Source organism: Ictalurus punctatus, chromosome 3, assembly GCF_001660625.3.
Source record: "Ictalurus punctatus breed USDA103 chromosome 3, Coco_2.0, whole genome shotgun sequence".
NCBI lineage: Eukaryota > Metazoa > Chordata > Actinopteri > Siluriformes > Ictaluridae > Ictalurus > Ictalurus punctatus.
The window spans coordinates 13,465,171-13,484,692 of NC_030418.2; the positions used below are offsets into that span (position 1 = coordinate 13,465,171).

Below are 19,522 nucleotides of genomic sequence, written 5' to 3' on the forward strand. Positions count from 1 at the left end.
TGATTATTATGGTCTGTCCAAAATGTCACTGCGCAGGAGTTGTTTTCAGGTCGCACATGTAGTAGTAAATACAAGCTTCGAAACATAACCATAAAGACGCAATACACAATACACAGTAGTTTATATAGGCTCTCGCTTGAAGTGAAATGATTTCATTTACTACCAGTGTTGTTTGTTTATTTTTGCGTTCAGTTTCACGAAGTTTAAATCTGTCATATTGCAAGAGACAGTGCATCCGAATGACAACACGTCTGTACGCTGTGGTAAGAAACAGTCTTCAGCTGTTTGTTTATTATTCATCTCATTCATTTTTACAGTTGCTGGTGTTATTTGTGTGAAGTACATTTGTGTAGTAATCAAAGAAGTCAAACTGAAAGAAGTCCTTACAACCCAGGCTGTGAAGGTGATTTTGTTTTTAAAGAGATGTTTTTTTTTCTGTCTAGGACGCTGTAAAAGCTGATCAGAGGAAACAGAAAAGGCTAGAGAAGCGCTTTGAGAGAAAGCTGCGTTCAGTTTATAGACAGTTTGCTGATGTGCCTGACAGCACTGTGGTGAGTGACTTCCTTTGTGGATTTATTTATTTATTTATTTTAATTTTTGTTCCAGATCATGTGATGCAGTGGCACTTAATCCTCTCATCCTCAAGTTCCAGGGACTCCATCATGTGTATACTGTGGAAGCACACGGAGTATACAGATCAGCACGTGGAGAAGGTAATCATTTGTGGTGTAAACCCCAAGGCTTCCACATGATACAATATGCTCTTGATTCTTAAGCAACCGTTTGATATCTGAAGATACTACAGAATCTGCTGCTATATGATTTCAGTTCCTAAAGCAACAATTTGATATTTGACAATGCCACTGGATCCGCTATGATATGATTCGATTCAATTTAGTAGCCTGTGATCGATATGTTATTCAGAATCTGGGGTAAGCCTCCGTTAATTTCTGAATGACGATGACGCAGAGAAAGACTATTTTTTAGTAATCACCTTGCTAGCCCATTTACACGTCATGTTCAAATACGATTCTTTTACACACCAGTGGTCGGTTATTTTCAAGAATAATTGATTTATAATCGAGAGTAATCTATGGATTTATAATGAGTCTATTGTTGCCTTGATTCATTTCAATCATTGCCGTTTAAATTGATACTTCGATCCAAATTGTCTGATTGTTACACCCTAGGTTATCATCTCATTCCTCATCCGTCATATAACTCATAGAATTTTAGAACTTTTAGGAAGTTTTTGTAAACCTTTTAAACCAACCTCTGTTCTGCGCAATGTAATGTTTTCCCTGATTCAGTTAATCAGATAATTAACAGCCCTTCCTGGGTTGTGTTGGAGCAAGGGAAACGTTTTTCCACTAAAAATCCAAGACCAGGGTTGGGAACATCTTGGGAAAAGAAATGCACTGGAGGGCAGAATTGTGTTTGTTTCCTCAGATGAGGAGCACATTGTGCCAGTGCTCAGTGCTGACTGGGCAGGTGATGTGGGAGGGACTTTTCAGAGGGTCAGACTCTCTCCTTCTGAGTCCATGCTGGCTGCAGCACTGAAGAGCAACCACAGTGAAGTGGCTAGATGCATGCTAGTTCGATTGGAACCCTGTGCTATTCCCCAGGAGCCCATGCTCATCCTTGACAACGTCTTCAGCTTTGGTAAGACCGAGAGGCATATGCAGCTCTCCAAGGTGCTAGACATGTTCCACAATTCTAATCCTCTACAATGCACATTTTTTTGTGTTTCTTTACTGACAACACAAGCAAGGGATACTTCAGGAGTAGGGTTAGGAGGTATGACTGAAAGAGTAGGTATTTGTATCAGCTGTGGTTTGTGAGCGTGGAACAGGCTACATAGTCATAACGTTGTAAATTATGGTTTTAAATATAGCTCACAGCACACAGTCCCCTTTGAAAGTACTGGACCGGCAAGGCCAATTCTTTTGTTTTTGCTATATGCAGGAGACATTTGGGTTTGAAAATCAAATGATGAGTATGCAATGATAGATCAGAAAGTTTATTTGAGCTTGTATTTGATCAATATTTACATCTAGATGTGTTAACAACTTAGAAAATAACGATTTTAAGGTGAGCAAAAGTATTGGAACAGATAGTGGTCTTAAAGTAAATAAAACTTAATATTTGGTTATAAGCAGTATAATTATTGCTTGCATCAAGCCGGCAAACCATTGACATCACCAAACCGTGGCATTCTTTTTTTGCGATGCTTTTCTCCCTTCAGGCTCCTCTTCGGGAGGTGAAATGCATGCTAAATTGGGTTAAAATCCCAGTGGTTGTCTTGGTCAGTCTATAACCTTCCACTTTTTCCCCCTGATAAAGTCCTTTGTTGAGTTGGCACTGTGTTTTGGGTCATTGTGTTGCTGCATGATGACGTTCCTCCCAATTAGATTGCATTTCTCTGTAAATTGGCAGATATATTTCTGCAGACCTCCGAATTCATTCTGCTGTTACCATCATGAGTTACATTCAATTCAATTCAATTTTATTTGTATAGCGCTTTTTACAATAGACATTGTCTCAAAGCAGCTTTACAGAAATATCAACATGGTATATAGATATTAAAGGTGTGAATTTAGTTACATCATCAATAAAGATTAGTGAGCCTGTTCCAGTGCAAGCCCAAGCCATGACACTACCTCCACTGTGCTTGACTGATGAGCTCATATGTTTTGGATCATGAGCAGATCCTTTCCTTCTACACACTTTGGCCTTTCCGTCACTTTTGTGGCTCATCTCTCTGTTTGTGAATTCCAATCTGGCTTTCCAAGTCTTACTGCTGATGAATGGTTTGTATCTTGTGGTATGGCCTCTATATTTCTGCTCACGAAGTCTTCTTTGAATGGTAGATTGTGACACCTTCACCCCTGCCCTGTGAAAGCTGTTGGTGATGTCACTGACTGTTGTTTTGGGTTTTTCTTCACAGTTCAATTGCTGTTGTTTTCCTTGGCCACCCTGTTCAATGTCTTGTTGCTCAGTACACCAGTGGTTTGTTTCTTTTTAAGGAAGTTCCAAATTGTTGTATTTGCTATGTATAATGCCTGTGCAATGGCTCTGTTAGATTTTCCCTCTTTTTTTAGCATCAGTATGGCTTGCTTTTCTCCCAGAGACAGCTCTCTGTTCTTCATGTTGGTTTTTTTAAACAACAAATGCAGTCTTCACAGGCGAAACCCAGGGCTCAAACCAAGAGTAGACATTCAGAGCTTTAAATAGTGTAAGCAATCAATTTAACAGGACACACCTGGGCAAAAAGAAACACCTGTCAGTCGCATGTTACAATATTTTTTGATCACTTGAAACATTTGTGGATTCAAACAAGATGTTCTAAGTTTAACACATCTAGATGTAAATATCAGGAAAGGGAAGCTGAAATTCTGATTCTATCGTCTCATATTCCTCTTTTCGGTGTAAAACAAAAGAATTGGCCTTGCCAGTCTAATACTTTCGCAGTGGACTGTATAGAAGGGTTTGTGTTATGTGAGTGCATTTCTTTGAAGTCTACATTTCACCCATGAAAAAGGTGATGGAGCATTAAAAATGGAGCAAAATGGTTTGCCTTTTGATGGTTGTGTATTAAAATGATTGAAATAGAAAGTCTATTTGTTTGCATGAGATGGACTACTGCTTTGGAAACCATTTTGGTGTGAATTCTTTAGACCATCAGTGCTTTCAGAAAATTTCCCAGTCTACAACAGGGTTATCCAAACCACATGATCAAAGATATAACACATCTAGCTCTAATATTCAGATTCTACCAAAGGTCTTGGTTAGTGTGGAAACTAATTGTGGGGCAGTAGAGCTGCAGTCAGGGGCTTGTGCAATGTGCAACAAAATCAAATGTTTTTGTATGAGTGTGTATTTACGACTCTCTGCTCTCGGTACAGAGTGGGCCACTGATGACGTACTGTACTACACCAGTCAAGAAGGGCTCCGGTGCAGACATGTTTTTCGACTTCACCTTACAAACACTGGCTTCCACAGTATGCTGGTTTATGAAGAAAAGGATCCCGAGTAAGAGTGTGTTTCTGAGACTGGCTAGCTGCTTTGTTCGTGTCCTGTGCTGCTTTATAGAAACCTGAGCATAGACAGTTCTCAGTCACTCTTGTCATCGTTTACTGCTTCTCTCCTGTGTTTTTTTTGTCCCCCTATACATGCAGTATAATAGCATAATACCATAGTATAATACCAGTATTTTGCTTTGGTATAACATATGATTTCTATTGTACTCACTCCTTGTTATTGCATCTTTGTGAATAGAAGCTACATCAGCAGCTCCAGTTCTGCAGTCAGCAATCAGTCTTTACTCCCTCTCAGAAATCAATAATACCCCATTCACTCCAACTCATTTTGAAAACCTCAAGAGGCTAATATGGTATATAAGTAATATAATGTGTATTGCATTATTATTCACCACATTTTGACATGTTAGAATCTGGAAATGTAATTTGACTTAACAGATTTTTTTCTTTAACAATATATCTATGATCTGAAGGTGCAAAAAGGTCTGGGCTTTGACTGGGACGTTATAACTTATTCAGATTCTTGGTTTTGTACCACTTTAGAGCAGCCTCGGCAGCATGCTTAGCTCTGGTATCCTGTTGGTTGTCATGAAGGTGAACCTCCATCCCAGGCTCAAGTCTCTTTTAGGCTGGTTTTCTTCTAGCATGTCCAAGTAACATTTTATTGGCCACACACACAATCATACACATATGATGAGCTGTGAAATTACTTGTGTGACATGACCATAGCACTCTATGCCAAGGTCAGAATGGTTTTTTTTCCACATGTTTGCTGATTTTTCACCATGCCTTTTGTCAGACTCCAGATGGCTTTCATATGCCTTTCTTCTCACTTTGTTGGGTGGCTATGGTTGTCCTGTACACAGCTTTTCCCACCCAAGCTCACTTTCTCTCCAGTCAGGATCAAACTGAAATTGCCTCGCAAAATAATTGATTTTTTTTCCCCCCACTGGAGCAAGAAAAATATTTTACATATTCTATTCCACTCCCTGACCATTTATTTACTATATGATGCACGAGTCTATGTAAATGAGACCAGTAAAAATCATTTCCTTTTGCAAGGATACAACTCTAGCCTAATAAATATTTTAAAACCAGTTCTTTTGATTTCAATATGCCAAACAAATTAAACATTCTCCATCAAAACAAATGTACCAATTGTCCTAACTGCATCTGACTGAATCACTGTTTGTGCTTTGAAACAAATCAACTTTGGAGAGGTCCCAAAAATAATTGGAAGCAAGTAATGACCCTCACTACGACAGTTACTCAATAATGAACAGTTATGTTTTTAATATTAATGGAGATGCAATAACAAGGTGTACTTTCATATATAAAAATGTATATCAATGTCAAATGAATTAAGAATGCTGATGTGCTGTGCAGGTTCTTTGTGGAGGTCATTCAGTCAAGAGATCAGAGGCTTCTGACTATAAACTGCAGCAGTAAGTGCAGCTCTGAGGTCTGGATGATTGACAGCAGGTCTCCTCTCTCGCCCCCTAAACTAGTACAGCGACGGCAGCCTGGTTTACTGTACCATGTAGAGCACTCTGACAACCAGCTGTACGTCCTCGCCAACACTGGCCCAGGCCACGAGTACGAAGTGAGCATCTCTTCTGTCCCATATGGTGCTGTGAAAAATTTCTTCTGTTTTTGTGTATTTCTCATACTAAATCCAAGATAAAACAAAGGAAAACTGAGTAAATACAAAATACAGTTTTTAATTGATAATGTTATTTATTGTAGCAAAAAAATGTTATCCAATACCAACTAGGCCTGTGTGAAAATGTATTCGTTACTAACTCCACAAATCTATGAAACTGCATTCAGATGGACAAGATGCAACCAGGCCTGATTACTGCCACTCTGTTCAATCAAATCAACACTTAAATAGAACTTTATCAACAGCATGAAGTTGGTTAAGAGGTCTTACCCAGTAACACACTATGCCAAAATTGAAAGAAATTGCAGAAATTATGAGGAAGAAGGTGATTGAAATACATCCGTCTGGGAAGGATTGCAAAACTATTTAAAAGGCTCTGGGATTCGAAAGAACCACAGTGAGAGCCTTTATCTCCAAATGGAAAAACTCTACTATCAAAAAGACACGGCAAAAATGGCATCCATGGAAGAGTGGTGAGGTGAAAACCACTGCTAACCCAGAACAACATTAAGGCTCGTCTGAATTTTGCCAAAAAAAACCTCGATGATCCTCAAACCTTTTGGGAGAATGTTCTGTGGACTGATGAGTCAAAAGTGGAACTGATGGGAAGACAGGAGTCCCGTTACATCTTGTGTAAAGGAACATCATACCTACGGTCAAGCAGGGTGGTGGAAGTGTGATTGTGTGGGGATGTTTTGTTGCTTCAGGGTCTGGGCAACTTGCAATAACTGAGGAAAACATGAATTCTGCTCTTTACCAAAAAATCCTGAAGGAGAATGTCCGGTCTTCAGTCCATAAATTGAAACTCAAGCGCAACTGGATTATGCAGCAAGACAATGATCCAAAGAATAGGAGTAAGTCCCAGTCCTAGAAGTACGTGAAAGACCGATCTCTAGTTATCGGAAGCATTTGGTTGCAGTTATTGCTGTTAAAGGTGCCACAATCAAAATTTAAAATTAAGGGGGCAATTAGTTTTTCACATTGGTGATAGGTGTTGGATAAATTTTTCTGATTCAATAAAAAGAAAAAAAACTATTTTGTGTTTACGCAGGTTGCCTTTGTTTTATGTATTTCATTTGAAGAGCTAAAACTGTTTAGTATGAGATATACACAAAAACAGAAGAAATCAAATACTTTTTCACAGCAGTGTACACATGTTTTGTATGTTTTTGTTACCTGATTTTAATTAAGGGCAAAAGTGGAAGACTGGTGACAGCAGCAGTGTGGGCTTAAAGGTTGGGGTGGGCCTCCCACTCTGTATTCCACTTGGATCAAGCTTTCACTTTCAAACCTTTCTGAATAATTGTTAGTAATATAAATTCTGATCTTCAATGCTGATTAAGCTATAGCATCTAGTTTTTCATAAACTCTCTTTTTAGAAAACTCTTATTATACATATCACATCTGTTGGAAATTGAAAAGAATCTGAGATTGAGATGCAACTTTATTGTCTTTGTGCAGTGTACACTTTCAGAGATAATGAAATGCAGTTAGCCTCTAACCAGAAATGCAAATAGCAATAAATATAAGTAAAATAAAAGTATTTACAGTAGAAGTAAGATGCAAGATTATGGACAGCAGTAGCAGTTGTAAACTGTAACAGTTATGCAGAAAAGTGCAATAATAGTAAATAGTAGTAAATGGGAGTGATGGCAATATTGCAGTATTCCACTGAAGTGCCTCGCTGTTTACTAAAAAAATCCAAGTGCTAGTGCCAGTTGGCAGTAGTGTAAAGAGACACAAGCTAAGCTAAGCTAAGGTGCTGGTCTCTGGATGTGTGTATCATTTGTAAGATTGCTGTTCTTCTGACCTGCTCATTTGGTTTATTTCCAAAGTTGCTGAGGACCTCTCTCTCCTCTCCAGCCATGTGCTATTGGGAGCCTGTGTACAGCCCTGGACCTGGAGCAGTCATTAAAGACATGGATATGTTACCAGATCACTGTGTGTTCACATTGAGGGGGCCTCAGGGTCGACTCCATCTGCAGACCTTTCCATTAAAGTCTCCTAATGATGTGACCATTCACCATGTGAGAATAGTCCATTAGAGTTGTGCTCAATACTGCTACTGTATATAAAAGCCAAATACACTTTATTGTGTTGGCTTGAGAAGGCCAGTATAATGTTTTGCTTTATTAGAGACAGAAATTAGAGACCCAGAATTATCAATTGTAACTCCTCCTTTCAAGCTGCATGCACCTGTTCTGGCTCGGGTGGTTATATCTTTTATAAAAGATAGGAATTACGGAATTCCCGGTACAGAAGCTGAAAGTGGCCAAAATTCCCATTGACTTGCATTACACATTTCTGACCGATATAACTCCTTGAGCTTTCAAGCTATGTCCACCAAACTCAGCACAGTCCTTAAGGCTGATCCCACTGGTCAGTCTCTATTTTTCCAAACTTGTCGGACTCCCGGTATTCCCGTTGTGGACGAGGAAAAATCCCTAAAACTCCCATTCACTTTATGGAACGTTCAGAGCCTAGCTCCAACTGACAAAACTTACAGGCACACCTGAGTGCACATGGTCTAAAGCCCCTAGGTAACAGCCTAGCAATCACCTATAATACCTAGCAACCACCCATACCCTAGCAAAAGCCTAGCAACCGCCCATAACACCCTAACAACTACCTCGCAACAACCTGGCAACCACCCGTAACACCCTAACAACAGCCCATAATACCCTAGCAACCATATAGCAACACCATAGCAACCACCCAGAACACTGTAGCAAAATCTTAGCAACTGCCCATAATACCCTAGCAACCACCCATAACACCCTACCAATCGCCCATAACACACTAGCAACACCCTGTCAACCACCCAGAGCACCCTAGCAACCGCCTAACAACCACCTAAAGTACCCTAGCAACCACCCATAACACCCTAGCAACCGGCTAGCAACCACCCATAACACCCTGGTAAATGCATAGCAACCGCCTAGCAACCACCCATAACACCCTGGTAAATGCATAGCAACACCCTAGCAACCACCCAGAACACCCTAAAAACCACCTAGCAACACCCCAGTAACCACCCATAACACCCTAACACAGCCTAGCAACCACCCATAACAGCCTAGCAACCACCCATAACACCCTAGCAACAGCTTAGCAACCACCCATAACACCCTAGCAACCATATAGCAACAACCTAGCAACCGCCTAGCAATCACCCTAGTACCCCAGCAACTGCCTGGCAACACCCTAGCAATGACCCATAACACCCTAGCAACCGGCTAGCAACCACCCATAACACCCTAGCAACCGGCTAGCAACCACCGATAACACCATAGCAACAGCCTAGCAACCACCCATAACAGCCTAGCAACAACCTAGCAACCACCCAGAACACCCTAGCAACTGCCTAGCAACCGCCTAGCAACCACCCAGAACACCCTAACAACGACCTAGCAACATCCCAGTAACCACCCATAACACCCTAGCAAAAGCCTAGCAACGGCCCAGAACACCCTAGCAACCACCTCTCAACAACCTGTCAACCACCAATAGTACCCTAACAACAGCCTAGCAACTGTTCATAACACCCTAGCAACCACCTATAACAGCCTAGCAACCATATAGCGACACCCTCGCAACTGCATAGCAACAGCCTAGCAATTGCCCATAACACCCTAGCAACACCCTACCAACCACCCAGAGCACCCTAGCAACCACCCATAACACCCTAGCAATAACCTAGCAACTGCCGATAACACCATAGTATCTGCCTAGCAATCACCCATAACACCCAGCAACTGCTTAGCAACTACCCGTAACAACCTAGCAACCACCCATAATACCCTAGCAATAACCTAGCAACTGCCGATAACACCATAGTATCTGCCTAGCAATCACCCATAACACCCAGCAACTGCTTAGCAACTACCCGTAACAACCTAGCAACCGCATACCAACCACCCATAATACCCTAGCAAATGCATAGCAACACCCTAGCAACATCCTGCCAACCACCCATACCCTAGCAACTGCCTAGCAATCACCCATAACACCCTATCAACAATCTAACCACCCAAAGGACCCTAGCAACCAACCAGAACACCCTAGCAAACACCCAGAACACCCTAGCAACAACCTAGCAACTGCCCATAACACCATAGCATCCGCCTAGCAATCACCCATAACACCCAGCAACTGCTTACCAACTACCCGTAACATCCTTGCAACCGCATAGCAGCAACCTAGCAACCACCCATAACACCATAGCAACCACCCATACCCTAGCAACTGCCTAGCAACCACCCAGAACACCCTAGCAACTGCCCATAACACCATAGCATCTGCCTAGCAATCACCCATAACACCCAGCAACTGCTTAGCAACTACCCATAACACCCTAGCAACCGCATAGCAACAACCTAGCAACCACCCATAACACCCTAGCAAACACCCATACCCTAGCAACTGCCTAGCAATCACCCATAACACCCTAGCAACCGTCTAACAACAACCCAAAGTACCCTAGCAACCATCCAGAACACCCTAGCAACTGCCTAGCAATCATCCATAACCCACTAGCAACCGCCTAACAACCACCCATAACACCCTAGCAACCACCCAGAACACTGTAGCAAGCACATAGCAATCTATCTGTCTGAGATACTTAAAACCTTCAAACTTTGACCTTTTAAAATGTAAAACAGCTTCAAAAAATATTTCTTATCTATATACAGTGAGGGAAATAAGTATTGAATGCAGCAACATTTTTTTCAGTGAACATATTTCCTATGAGGCTATACACATGACATTTTCACCAGACTTTGGTATTAACTCAAGAAATCTGGAAATATAAAGAATTCACAACATTAAAGTCCATAAATGAAGTTATGTGTAATAAAGAGGAATGACACAGGGAAAAAGTTTTGAACACAATAACTGAAATGTATTTAATACTTAGTGGAGAAGCCTTGGTTTGTAATGACAGCTTCAAGACACTTCCTGTATAAAGAAATTAATCAGCCGCAGTATTCAGGTGTGATTTTGGTCCGTTCTTCTAAACACATTGTCTTTAAATCTTGTTAGATCTATCTATCTGTCTATATCATCAACTTTATAACAACTGGCACTGTATCTATCTTTCAATCTTGCTTTCTCAAGCCAACATCAGAGTTTGATGTGATGAACTTTACCTATCTAGTTTTATAACTGATTTATATAATGGTCATTAGGATCTCATCAGTACAATGTCCGACTTATAAACTCCTTCTTATCTTCAATAATGACTGAAATAAATAGCCCAATTCTTAACCGTCAAATCAATTTGCGTTAAAGTGTAGCGCTCTATATTCTTCCTTCATCCTGATTACTAGATATTACACAGCCTTAACATTTCCTGGAGCCGTTAACAGTTTAAATTGTAACTAAATGTAGAAAATGTTCTTGCTGTGGCTCAGAATGTGATGAGCTGCTTTTTTTTTTTTTTTTAAATATAATGACTTTTTTTCTTATTAACATAGCTCCCGTCCTGGAGCTTTGATGTAGAGGCAGAACGTTCTGACACACTGAAGAGAAATGTATTCCACTTCCTTCTGTCATCCCCGGTTCATCCCCCTGCCCGCTACCTCTTATCTCCTACGGATGAGCGACCCATCTCCTGCAACGGAGTGCGTCAACACACCGCCCTCGCTGAGTGTCACACCACTCACCTGCAGGCCATCAGCCAGGTCTTTATTCAAGTATACATTGTACTACAGTGTGACAAAGTTCAATCTTCCACAATCAGCTCAGTTTATTGCTTAAGACTGAAGTTAAACACTGATTTAGGACACATATACACACACACACAAACCCACATTTCTCACTTCACTAGGGTCGATAAGGAAATTTAATGTTTAATGCCCACAGTTAATGTATACACTATGGCCAAATGCACGTGGACACCTTTAGTGTATTAAGCACACGATTGTATGGGATGTCTTTGTACACTGTAGAGGTAAGACTTCCCTTCACTGGAACTAAAAGTTCAAGGATAACAGTGCCTCAGTGCACAACGCAAGGCATGGTTTGCCAAGGTGAGGTGGTAGCTCAGTGGTTAAGGCAGTGAATTCCTGATTGGAAGGTCATGAGTTCAAATCCCAGATCATCTACCAACCTGCCCCTGCACAGCAAGGCCCTTAACCCTCACCTGCTCAGTTGTATAAAATGCGATCAAATCTAAGGCGCTCTGGATAAGGGTGTGCCGTAAATGTAAACGTAACCGAAGAGCCCTAGTGGTCTGCACTTGAACATCCACTGAACACTTTTGGGATGAATTGGAACGCTGCCAGACCTCCTCGCCTAACGTCATTGCCCAACTTCACTAATGCTTTTGTGGCTGAATGAGCACAAATCCCAATAGCCACACTCCAAAATGAGTGGAAAGCCTTCCTAGAAGAATGGGGGTTATTATAACAGCATTATATTACACAGGGTTATTATAAGGGGGGAATAAATCTGGAATGGAATGTTCTTAAAGCAGTTATGGGTATGATTGGTCAGGTGTCCACATACCTTTTGGCAATATTAATATAACCACCTTCAACGTGAATTTGTGTTTTAGGATGGGACTGCGGTGCCTTTGACACTTTTTCACACAAAATCATTGGCTGATCTGAATGATGTTCCACTCTTGCTCCATGTATACGGTGCTTACGGCCTGGACCTCAACATGGCCTTCAGTCCTGAGAAAAGGCTGCTGCTGGAGGACAACTGGGCTTTGGCCTACTGCCATGTCAGGTACCGAACTATCACTCCTCTCATGTTTCATGCCTGTGCAAAATGTATATTGTTAAGGAAAGCTTGTTGGATCTGTAATAGTTAAGGGCCAGGTTAGTATCCTGAAAGAAATATTCACACATGTCAGCGATTAATAGCAAATTCCTGTGTGTTATTATATACATGTATGCATGTTTGTGTGTTGGGGGTAATTGAACAGGGGTGGTGGTGAGTGTGGTCTGGCCTGGCACCGAGCAGGGTGTTTGCAGCACAAGCAGAATGGAGTAGAGGATCTCACTGCCTGTATTCAGACTCTCTTCCAGTCAGGAGTGTCCCAGCCTGCACTAACTGCCCTCACGGCGCGCAGTGCAGGAGCTGTACTAGCGGGTGCACTGTGCAACCAACATCCTCACCTCCTCAGAGCCGTCCTCTTGCAGGTGAGTTGCAATAACGTGGTGCGCTACTACAGGCTTCATTTCTAGCACAGAAGCTGGGATTTGTCAGAAGGGATGAGGGGTAAAAATAACACAGTAGTGTAGTTTCCATGCTCTTCCCAGCTCTTCTCTGAGTTTAGCTATGGATTGCTGGTCCAGGTTTTTGGTGTATACTATTACCTAGCATACAGCAAATCGAGCACATGCTGTTTTAACAGTGGGGATTAGTCACTCACTGTAACTGTCTCTTGTAGACCAACCTGCTAAGCAGTGATGATCTGTACTTCTCACTGGGCAGAATTTTTAAAAATAGGCTCAGCTGCTTTACCACAGAGCAAATTGACAGGACTTATTAACTATTTAAGGACAACCTAATATGTAAATAGACCTTTTTTTTATTAGTGGTCATATTATTTACAACTCATTAGTATCAATCACTTAAAAAGGCTTTGGTTTTTTTTCTCCAATTTTCCATCCATTTAAGATGGCTTGGAGTAGCCTTCAATATTCCAAGCCAGAATACATGCTCAGAAGGAGAACAGTCAGTACATTTACATGGACAAGATTAAGCCGATATTAACCCGATTAAGACGATACTCTGATTAAGAAACTAGCATGTAAACAACGATTTTTTTATTACCTTAGTATGACAAAAGTCACACTCGAAGTAAACTCGAATCGAATGAAGACATATGGAGTATTCCTGTTTTAGTCACATTATCGACATGTATAACAGACATGTACACATCTTAATCACACTATTAACGTCGTGTGGGAGTTTTCATTGCATTTTGCGACAGGACACGTACACACACGGCAGCGCTCAACCGTTTGACAGTAAACAAGCGAGCACGGCTGCATCCGAAACCACGTACTTGCCTACTATATAGTAGGTAAGTATGCGGTTTCGGACGCAGCCCATGGCTTCAAGCAGTCGTCTGTTAGCACGTATAGCATGACAAATAATTAACTGCACTTGAAGCTTTCGTAAAATTAAAAATGAAACACCCAAAACTGTATACGAAAGTGAACTGTATGTTGATACATGAAATTCTGGAGGGACGTCGGACGGCGTGCCGTGGGGACATAATGACGTGTGCCGTTAATCGATCTATGTTCTATAACATGTAAAAGAGGAACATGAAAGGAATATTCTAAAAGCAACTCATGTAGACACCTTAATCACAATATTGTCTTATTCAGAATAGGGTCAATAATTAGATTACTGCTGTCCATGTAAACGTAGTCATTGACCAATTCAATCATGGGGTTTTTTGTTTGTTTGTTTTTAATCTGTCACATTAGTTTGTGCCCATATGTAATTTTTCCATTCAGAATGTTCATGTGACAGAAAAAAAAAAAACGCGTCATGTTTTAAACACCGCCAATAACATTATTCCAGGTTGATTGAGTCTCTTGTCAAATATCAAACACATTGTGAGCCATAGCAAGAATATTCCGAAACATCAACGTTCCTGGCATGCTGGGGTATGCGACAAAACGAATTTCACTGCGCTGTGACCAATAAAGACTCGTTATCAAGTTCAACTTTTTGTTAAAAACTTGCTGACGATGCAGTTAAACTGTTAACTGCTCCAGGAAACATGACTCTGCAGTTGCTAGTAACTTGAATGAATAAAGATTATATGGCACTACATTAACTCCAGCACAGATTGATTTGAAAAATACAGAAGGATGAGATTTCGCCAGAAACGATGCTACCTTCGAATTCAGGCAAAAATAAGTTACCTGTGAAGACAGCAGTCTCATGCTGCCTTAATCTTAGACGTATGCAGTACTTCCCAGATCAGCGGTTTCCTGACTGGAATGAGGGGAGAGGGATTGATTTTATATTAAAATATTGATATTGAACCCTATAATATGATGAATTCAGGCAAATGTTTCTTGTGTGAACTGCATTCCTCATGCTGTGACATCAATGTGTAAGAATCACTCGCATCGGTTTTTCTATTTAGGCACCGTTTTTGGATGTTCTTAGCACCATGCAGGACTCATCCCTGCCGTTAACAATAGAGGAGAGAGGGGAGTGGGGTGACCCGCTTGCATATACCCGGGACTGGGACAACATTGCCTCTTACTGTCCCTGTCATAATATTACTCCTCAGGTAATTCAGACTAACTTTCCCGGTGCCACTCTGAATGATTTGTGATGACTTACAGCGGTATCGTTTGTGCTCCAGCTCTATCCATCCATGCTGATCACTGCATACTCTGAGGACAGCAGAGTGCCTTTGGCAGGTGTCTTAAAGTATGTGGAAAAGCTCAAAAAGGCCATCCAGACCCATACCAGCAACCTCAGTGTTAAAGGTTAGTCTACATTTTCTCTGGAAATTTCTGCTTCATGCTATTATTCGCTTCATTAGAGCTAGAAATGGTGACTGAAATGAATTATTAGCACTCAAGGGGTTTTATTTAAACGTCAGCAAAATTAGTTCATTCTAATTTAATTCTAATCAGCTTTATTAAAGGCCAGGTCAGTGTTTTTACCAACATTTTTTTTTGTCATATTTAATGAAGTTTGTCAGATACCGCATCGACTTATTAGCTCGATGGAGTTCCATGCGTAGGAATTCTGACATGACGGGGCATATTCTTTGGTTTTTCTTTGTTTTTTTTTCCCGCAGAAATGTAATGCCGTATCCGCCTAGAGGTCGTAACTCATAATTCCCAACCTCTAGTCGAATGCAGCATTACATTTCAGCAGCTGTCAATAAAATATCTTCTCAATCTCTCTGGCCCTCCTTGCACTAGCATTGCAAGTTCTGGCCTAAAGGGAGTGTGTGTGTGTGTGTACATGTGTTTTGTGGTTTTGGAGCGAACACTGAACGTAGAGGCTATATTTGTTTGTGTTTGAGTGTCAAAACAGCTAGCTTTAGATGCCAAATCTCCAAGGTTACAACTCAAGTCCAGTCGTCTTGACGTGACCTGAATGTCCGACAATCTTCAGACCGTGCGTATACTGTGACGAGAACGCTTGCGGATTATTTCACAGCATGAGATGTGTCAAAATCTGTCAAGAGTAAACCGAAAACTGCGTCTATCCTTGTCGAAAGGACAGTAAGAATAATAGGACGAGAGGAGTATGATGTCACTAAACGGAGAGGTCGTTGTCCAAAAGGCCAGCTCTCAAATCAGCCGGTAGGATTAGCACAAGCTCTGCTGCCGTCTCTTCAGGAGAGTACGTGTCCCATCTGAAAACAGGCGATTTGTTAGACTTCTGTTCTATCACGCAGAGGTCACCTTGTGTGTGAGCATTCTCTCTGAGATACGGTGTCAGCACATCCCAATCCCTTAGAGTGCAAATCCCTTTCCTTCTCCGTGTCTGCTTAATTAACATGCACACACGCACACACAGATGAATGCTAAAAGAAAGTCTCCCTCTAATCTCTTGCTACCCTTCTTTGGGAGATAAAATGCTGATCACACACGCCAGCAGCTGGAGCGATTAGCATGTTTGAAAGATAGCATATCAGATCAGGAACAATACACCGGGCTGGGCCAAGGTCAGGAGGAGGCTTGTGAAAAACAGACCAAAGAGAGGCAGGCTGATAGGGAAAGACACCCACGGCGACACTGCTGATAACAGACAGCAGACGGAGGTGTTTTCAGGATTAGCTGTGTGATGTTCAGACATCGCTGTACTTCAGAGTCGGGATGTAAAGTGACAGCATGCAAGTTTCTCAATGGCCTCTCAGCATTAAGAGCACTACGGTCTCTCAGCATTAAGAGCACACTGTTGGATGTGCGATGAAGTATGGGAGAGAGCCTAGCTCTTTTAGATTCTGCTGTCTACATGGCTTCACCTATCCAGTGGACTTGACATTGCAATCATATAACCACAATCATCAATCAGAGACATGTTTTACAATAAGGTTTACAAGAGAGCAGCACTGTTTGTGCCATCATGACTAACCAAAGCTAATTATCAGGGATAACTCTGTGTCTTGGCTGCTCATTCACAAAGCTTTCCTGTTAATGTTTACTAACCTTTTGTTTAGGGAATATTTCGTAAAACCTTTAAGTAACAAGAGTATAAGTTAAAATTGTATCATATACAGTTGAGGTCATAAATTTATATATATATATATATATATATATATATATATATATATATATATATATATATATATATATATACACACACTGTATATGTGTGCCTTGCAGAATCTGCAAAATGTTAATAATTTCAAAGCTTTTAGAAGGGCTCATAAAAATTGCATTTTGTTTTTTATTTCGTACACATAACGTTTACATATAGTCCACAAGACACAGTAATAACTGAATTTGCACAAATGAACCAGTTCAAAAGTTTACAGGTGCTTGATTCTTAATACTTTGTGTTGTTACTTGAATGATCAATGACTGAGTTTATGTTGTGTGAGAGTTGTTCATGAGTCCCTTGTTAGTCCCGAGCAGTTAAACTGCCCTCTGTTCTTCAGAAAAATCCTCCAGGTCCTGCACATTCTTTACTTCTGAATATTTGACCCCTTTTCAGCAGTGACTATATGATGTCGAGATCCATCTTTTCACACTGAGGACAACTGAGGGACTCGTACACAACTATTACATAAGATGCAAACATTCACTGATGCTCAAGAAAGCAACACGGTACATTAAGATCCGTGGGGGGATGTAAACTTTTGAACATGATGATCGGTGTAAATTGTTATTATTTTGTTTGCATAAGATATTTACATGTTTCCCAGAAGATTTATAAACGTATACATTTATAAATAGGGTATTATAAAATTATCCCACATTTTCAGTGTGAGATTAAGCTAATTGACTACAACGACGTTTTTTTTTTTTTTTAACCCGTCATAACCAAGGGTGCCAGTTATTCTGGAGCTGACTGTACTTTTATGTAAGAAGTAAAACACAATGGGGTGTGCTGTTATAGGAAGATAAATAAGTTACCTGGTGGTGTGATAATGATAATGAATGAATGAATGCCTTTTATTGTCACTATACACATGTACAATGAAATTAAGAGCCACTCCTTATTGTTCCGTGCAAACATGTACATTCAATAAACAAGAAGAATAAACAGATAAATAAACAAGATATACATTGGGGTGGATGGGGGAGGTACTATGAAATGCACAGTTTTGAGACACTATATACATATGCTGTGGACTTAGTACATGTATAATGAGTCTTTATTGCGCACAGCACGGTGAAATTCTTTTCTTCGCATACCCCAGCATGTTTGAAAGTTGGGATCAGAGCGCAGGGTCAGCCATGATACAGCGCCCCGGAGCCGAGTCGTAGTTAAGAGGTTAAGGGCCTTGCTCAAGGACCCAACAGTGGCAGCTTGGCAGTGCTGGGGCTTGAACCCCCTACTTTCCAATCAGTAACCCAGAGCCTTAACCGCTAAGCCACCACTGCCTCTGACATGGCCCGAAGTGGATTATTTTCCTATAACAGCACATCCGAACAGTCTGTTATTCCTGTTACACCATAGTAATTTTCCAATGATTAAAATTTTTCAATTGATTAATAAATGACATCATAAATTTTAATGAACTGTTTATAGTTGCATTTAATCTTGTGGAACTTTCGTGAGAGAAGTTGGTTCCTGTTCTCACTTAAAAACAGTTACCTGGAGATGATACCTGGAGACCACCCCAAAAAACGTTGTTTTTTTTTATTAGGCTTCGGTTATGTGGAGCATCCACCATACATGCTCCGGTGAATGAGTTGTTACTATAGAAAAGTAATTAATAGCGAGTGCATTAACATAAACTGCTACCACTATTGTCAGAGCTGTGAATCATTCTATTATTATTGTATTAAGTAATTGGGTTTATTCATATGCTCATTTTATTCATACTGGTATATATTTAGTTATATATTTAATTTTGGCATGAATAGATGTGTATACTTGACCCTCCTTGTGTTACCTTTGAAGAGTATGTTAAGCTCATGCGGTGGGCCTGATGCCCAGGTGAGACACTGTGTGCCTGTGAGCCAGAGATAAAGAGGCTACTGTGACTCACCCCCACTTAAAAACACCTCAGAGGATCACCTGAGAGCCTGCTCATGCTTGTCATTCGGTTACTGTCTTATCCTTTATTACCGTGTGGCTGCTCTTTGAAGAACTGAAAGCTTGGCAGTTTGAGCACAAAGCCAGGTTTTCCATTAAATATGTGAACATACACCATCGCCTCTTAGCTGGTACAGCCTGGTCATAGTACAACTACATGTGACAACATAATCTTCAAATTGTTCTTCCATCAGAACATGTCCCAGCTGTCATTCTGGATCTTCAGCCAGGTGGAGATCACTTTGGTCCAGAGGATTATGACCAGTCCATGTGTGAGGTGCAGTATTCATTAATTTCTTCTGTTTTCAATGTCAGAACGGTTACTCTTTAACCGTCAAATCTTATGTAGTTTATTGAATTCAAGCATGTGTTTTCTTTTCTTTCTTTTTTCCTCACTCTCTCAATCATTTGTTAAAAATCAGCTATAAACAAGTGTTTCTTTAACCACTTTAACTTGCATACAGTCACCTCCCTTGAACTATAACATGGATTTGAAATTGACTTTATTGGGATTTTTTACCATTTATGTCTAACATTTGAAGGTGCACATAGTTTTTTTTTTTTTTTTTTAATGAAACCAAAAAGCCAAGACTTTTTAGTCGCATGT

At 40.7% G+C, this 19,522-nt stretch overlaps 1 protein-coding gene across 1 annotated transcript in view; it reads left to right on the top strand.

The window, feature by feature from the left end:
• The window catches only part of prepl (prolyl endopeptidase like), a 21,198-nt gene continuing 1,676 nt past the window's right edge, over positions 1 to 19,522 (top strand). The window contains exons 1-13 of the mRNA XM_017463951.3: positions 1 to 263; positions 444 to 551; positions 647 to 713; positions 1,450 to 1,662; positions 3,906 to 4,032; positions 5,427 to 5,643; positions 7,539 to 7,730; positions 11,178 to 11,384; positions 12,260 to 12,435; positions 12,635 to 12,851; positions 14,825 to 14,974; positions 15,050 to 15,176; positions 19,110 to 19,192. Of these exons, the coding sequence (XP_017319440.1) occupies positions 147 to 263; positions 444 to 551; positions 647 to 713; positions 1,450 to 1,662; positions 3,906 to 4,032; positions 5,427 to 5,643; positions 7,539 to 7,730; positions 11,178 to 11,384; positions 12,260 to 12,435; positions 12,635 to 12,851; positions 14,825 to 14,974; positions 15,050 to 15,176; positions 19,110 to 19,192 (2,001 nt within the window). The 5' untranslated portion in view covers positions 1 to 146. The remainder of the gene's footprint in view (positions 264 to 443; positions 552 to 646; positions 714 to 1,449; positions 1,663 to 3,905; positions 4,033 to 5,426; positions 5,644 to 7,538; positions 7,731 to 11,177; positions 11,385 to 12,259; positions 12,436 to 12,634; positions 12,852 to 14,824; positions 14,975 to 15,049; positions 15,177 to 19,109; positions 19,193 to 19,522) is intronic.